General features: G+C 52.2%; 1 protein-coding gene across 1 annotated transcript in view; it reads left to right on the forward strand.

Annotated features, from left to right (window-relative positions):
* Positions 1 to 2,804: 2,804 nt before the first annotated feature.
* GPR132 (G protein-coupled receptor 132) overlaps positions 2,805 to 5,600 on the forward strand; it is a 9,706-nt gene continuing 6,910 nt past the window's right edge. The window contains exon 1 of the mRNA XM_004699137.1: positions 2,805 to 2,820. Within this exon, the coding sequence (XP_004699194.1) occupies positions 2,805 to 2,820 (16 nt within the window). The remainder of the gene's footprint in view (positions 2,821 to 5,600) is intronic.

Below are 5,600 nucleotides of genomic sequence, written 5' to 3' on the forward strand. Positions count from 1 at the left end.
TCCTAAGGACTGAGTGTTCTTACATTAGGGCTATAATTCATTATGAGCTCAAGAGCCATTCAGTTAAATATGGTTTATATATGTCCCTTGTCCACTTTAGGGCTTCATTCTCCTTTTATTGGGGAGCATTACAATCACCCTGTGATAGGTAGGCTTATTGTGCCAACCTAGCCAATGAACACATGTGAGATTAATTGAAGGGGCGGAGAGCTAAATGGCTCTGCGAGCCTCACCTTTATTGTCTCTTGCTCTTTGATGATCGGACCAGTGTGCAGCTGCCTTAGCTTGTTCTGTGCTTCAATTTGCAAGCTACACTAGCTGTGGGACACCTCATGGACTGTGTCACTGTAGTTTGAGGTTCCTTCAAGACCTGCTTCACCATGCTACTGGAGTATACATCACTTGAGCTGGGGACTGTCGGACCCTGTCATCTGACTGACTGTTGGTGACCTGCCGTGTTGTTTGTGTCTGTGGCAGGATAGCCTGAATTGCTCTACAGAGGACTCAGCTGTCTGTCTGCTTCCTTGACTTGCAACAGACGGCCCTCAAGACTTGAAGGACTGCCAGTGTATTAGCTGTCTCATGGAAGTGAGTTGCACTGAGCCATTTGTACTGCTCTATAGATGGTTTATTTCTTAGGCTATCTATCTATCTATCTATCTATCTATCTATCTATCATCTATCTATCTATCTAAATATATATAAAATCAGAAGTGTCCTGGTTTTGTTTCTCTGGAGAACCTTGTCTAACATACACCCTCAGGGGATGATTATCATGAAGTTAGCCAATGGTTTAGAATTTAAAACACGGCTGAGAAAAGGAAAGTATGCGTGTGGCGGGGGCTTTGTTGACTTGTACAGACTGAGAAAACGTGAGTGACTGGACCCTGTCTACACAGCAGTGGGGACGGGGTGGGAGACAGGGCAGATGGTCAGTGACATGCTTTCTCAAAGACCATGCCTGCTGGACTAAGACGCGTCACCAAGAAAAGCAAAGGGAGCGGGAAATGGGGACATGCGGTGGTCCCTGGCCACCGCTCTTTGGGCACCCTCAAACCAAGCGATCTGAACCCAAGTCCTGTGACCTCAGACTCCACCCCTTCTTCTCAGCCTTAAGTCCAAGGGACTAGCTCCGTTCCTTAAATCTGTTGCAGGTGAGTGCAAGGTGAAGCCCTGCCCGCTTACCGGGGTTTCCAGACCAGACCCTTCTAGTGTATGCTATGAAGGGTGCCGGGAGCCTCGCGGGGCAGGGTCTAAAGTCCCAGGTGCCCATAGTGTGCAGCCTGGGTCACCAGGGTCTAGGCAGAAACTAGGTCAAAAGTGTCCACTTTGGAACTTAGTACCATTCTGCCCATTTTTAATTGGATGATTCGTGTTTTTCTTATTGAAGTGTTTCCAGACCATTCTACGCTCTGAGAGTAAAGGTGGCAGCAGGACTGACCAGACACATGCCAGACCCTGGGGTCCTTCCTGTGGACCTTCCCTTGAAGTCTGGCCCCACACAAATATGCAAGGTGAGTGACTCCTTTGACCTTGAGGGTTGAGGATACAAACTGTTGGACCGTCTCTTATGATGCACTTGGTCTCATAATGGGGACAGTGATTTCCATAATGATAAGAAATAAGCATGCTCTGGGGGTGAGTGAAGCCAGAGGTGGGGACACGGTGTCCCATGATTCTGCTGAGAAACGCTGGGAAGGCCCAGGGGTGGGGGGAGGACAGGAAGGACACCTGGAGGCCACATGTGTCCATCTCAAGTCCCAGAGCTGCCCCAGGCCTGCCACCACAAGTGGGTGGACATGAGGAACTGGTCCCTGTGCGCCCACCCCCCATGCCTCCTCCTGGAGCCCAGTCTGTGTGGGGACCTCATGCATCGCTTCAAGGCCCCAGGTGCACAGCGCCACAGGACTGAGGCTGTGTTGGGGGGTCCCAGAGTGGGAATGAGCTCTGGGAGCAGGCACACCCAGGTGAGGAGCACCCTGTACAAAGTCAGGGAGTTCATGGTGCTCCCTGAGAGTGGCCCAACGCCCCCAGGCCTCCACAATCCATGGCAGAGGGTCTGTAAGTGGGTGGTCTGCAAGGTGCCCATGGTTGACCCCTCTCCTACCACTGAGAAAGCGGCCACTCTCCCAAGGGCTCTGCAGCTCAGCACCGGACAGGGTGGCTGAGGCTGTTCCTGGGTGAGGAAGGTGGACATGACCAAGTGTCCATGCAGGGGACCGAGCCTTCCTTGTTAGGCACCTGGGCCTTTCAGATAGACCCGAGAAGGGCCCTCCTGAAGGAGGGGCCACAGGCCCAGAGGTGATGGAGATGCCTGTGACAAGCCAGCATGCCGCCTCTGGGGACAGCAGTGTGGGGTCTATCCATGGGGAGATCCCAACCCCAGGAAGCAGCCAGAGGGCAGCAGGCGAGCCCCAGGATCAGAGCGTCCCCTCCAGGGCTAGTAGGCAGCAGAGGCCCAGACTAGCGTTCTCGCCCTCCGTGTGGAAGATGGGGTTCGACTCCAGGCCAGGGCTGCTCACGCACAAAGCACCACCTGCCGAGGGAGGCCTGCGAGTCCCACAGGTTCACTGGAGACCCCCACCCCGATTACAAGGGACTAGGAAGATAGGCCAGGTGAGCCACTTCTGAAAAACAGCCATGGGCCCTGTCGACTGTAGGGGTCTGTTTGCAAAGTGGGCTGGGCTGGTCCTGGGCTGGACACAGGGCTCCCCAGAAGGGGCCCCTCAATGCTGACTCCACATACAGGAAAGGCCAGGCTGGGGTCCAGAGGTGGCTTCGGGCATGGGGTTCTCAGGGGCAGCATGCTGGGTGAGCAAGGTAAGCACAGACTTCCTTGAGCTTACTAATCTGCAGTGAAAGTTCACATGGATGGACAGATGAAATGTACATGAAACTGTCCACCGCAAGTTAGTAAGTGCAGGAAATCTGTGCTTACTTTAACGGGCATGCCAACACTGAGGGTGGCAAGAGTACCTTGGGGTGCAGACCCCTGGGGGGCTCCCCAGGACCAGCTGTGCCATGGGGTTCCCAGGAGCCTCATTGACCCTGGGCCTCGGCTGTCACGTGCCCCTGCTTCCTCGGTGACGACTCGGGGCTGAAACAGGCAGCACAGCCATGAGGGAGAGGCAGGGGATAGCGGGCGCCCGGCACCCATGCTCCTGCCAGTCCTCAGGGCCGAGGACACAGAGGGACACGGGACAAAGGTCAGGACACCGCACTCACCGTCCAGGGGAACCTGTTCCTGGTACATGGCTCCTCAGCCAGCTTAGAAGCCTTCCTGCCACGAACTCCATAAATCCCACAAACTCCATGAACCCCACGAACTCCCTGAACCTCATAAGCTCCCACGAACCCCATGAACAGCCATGAACCCCACAAACTACCATGAACCCCATGAACATCAATGAACTCCACAAACTACCATGAACTCACGAACTCCTATAATTCCCATGAACCCCACGAACTCCCATGAGCCCCATAAACATCCACAAATCCCACGAAATCCACGAACATTAACAAACCCCATGAACATCAATGAACCCCATGAACCCACGGACTCCCACAAACTCCACAAATAGCCACGACTCCCACAATCCCCATGAACTCCCATGAGCCCACGAACCCCACAAATACAATCTCCACAAACCCCCACAAGCCCCACACACTCAGTTTACTGAGGCTGTGTCACTAACACCTCCCGGAACCCGGCAGAGGGTGAGGGGGGGAGACAGCAGGTGAACGGAGTGGGCCACCTCGGGATGCCGTGGGTGGGCCTCAGAACTGGTGGCTCTGTCCAGGAGGCGTCTGCCTGCCTTGGACTCTCAGCTGCCGCAGTGCGTGTGGGGCACACGAAACAGCCACAATGCTCATCATTTGAGCTGGAGAACTGGAAGCAAGACACAGGCTGGACGGCGGAGCAAGGAGAGCATGCGACCAGGCAGGTTTGGGTCCCAACCTTCACCCACCCTAGAGTGTTGAGGCCCTGATTCACTCTGTTGCTAGGGTCCGCCTGGTCAAGCTTGACTTACACTGACCCCGTGTGCAGTGGAATGAAGCACCACCAGGTCCCGCGCCAACCTCACAGTGGCTAAGTTTGAGCCCATTGGTGTAGCAACTGTGTCCATGCGTCTTGCCAAGGGTCTACCGCCTTTTCACTGCCCCTGCATTTACCAAGCAAGGATGAAGTCCTTCTCCAGGGACTAGTCTCTCCTGACAACAGGTCCAAAGTGTGTAAGATGAAGTCTCCTTCCTCATCCTCGCTTCTGAGAAGCATCCTGGTGTACTCCGCCGACAGATGTTTGTGCTCTGGCGGCCATGGCGCGTTTCTCTTTCTGCACCCACACCATCATTCAAAAGCATCAGTTCTCCTGCGGTCTTTCTTATTTATGGTCCAGTTCTCACACGCATGCCAGGTGACTGGAAGTATCATGAATTAGGTCCGGTACCTTTAGTCCTCAAAGCGACACCCTTCCTTCTTCAACATTTCAGAGAGGTCCTGCACAGATTTCCCGAATGCAATACACTATCTGATTTCTTGGCTATTACCAAGTGTGTCTGATCCAAGTCATGGGATTCTCCACTGCATCATAAGCATGTGGAAGTTGGACGTTGAATCAGGAAGACCGCAGCAAAATCAATGCATTTGAATTGCGGTGCTGGAGAATACTGAAAGTGCCAGACTGCTAAACGGACAACGTCTGTATTGAAAGAAGTAAGGCCACAGTGCTCCTTAAAGGAAGGACGGCAAGACCTAGTCTCACGGACTTTGGACATCCTGCCAGGAGAGTCCAATCCCTGAGACAGCTGCTTCCATGAACAGCGATTGTGGACCCAAGCAAGAGTAAATCCTTGAAAACTTCCGTTTTTTTCCGTCTGGTTGTCATGGTGTCTGCTGGTCCAGTTGTGAGGATTTGGGGTTTCTTGACACTGATTGCGCTCCACACTGAAGGCTGCAGTCATGGATCTCCAACAGCAAGTGCTTCAAATCGCCTCACTTTCAAGAAGCAAGTGCTGTGTCATCTGCATATTGCAGGTTGTTAATAAGACTTCTTCTGATCCTGATGCCACGGACTTCTTCATATAACCCAGCTTCTCAGATTGCTTGCTCTACATACATATCACATATTGAATAAGTATGGTGAGAGGATACAACCATGATGCACACCTTTCCTGATTTTAAACCAGGCAGAATTCCTGCCTGGTTGAATGACTGAGTCTTGGTCCATATAGAGGTTCTACATGAGCACAATGAAGCGCTCTGGAATTCCAATGCTTCTCAGGGTTGTCCATAGTTTGTTATGATCCACACAGTTGAATGCCTTTGCATAGTCAATGAAACACAAGTAATCACTTTCTGGTATTCTCTGCTTTCAGCCAAGATCCATCTGACAATCAGCAATGATATCCTTCTTTCCATGGCCTCCTCTGAATCCAACTTGAATTTCTGGCAGCTCCCTGTTGATATGCTGCTGCAACTGATTTTGCATTATCTTTTTTTTTTTCCCTTTGGTCTACCTTATTCTTTAAAAAAAAAAACAAACATTTTATTAGGGGCTCATACAACTGTTATCCCAATCCATACACACATCAATTGTGTA

The sequence above is a fragment of the Echinops telfairi genome, unplaced genomic scaffold (genome assembly GCF_000313985.2).
Source record: "Echinops telfairi isolate 266 unplaced genomic scaffold, ASM31398v2 ScPeMD7_18;HRSCAF=68, whole genome shotgun sequence".
In the NCBI taxonomy this organism is placed as follows: domain Eukaryota; kingdom Metazoa; phylum Chordata; class Mammalia; order Afrosoricida; family Tenrecidae; genus Echinops; species Echinops telfairi.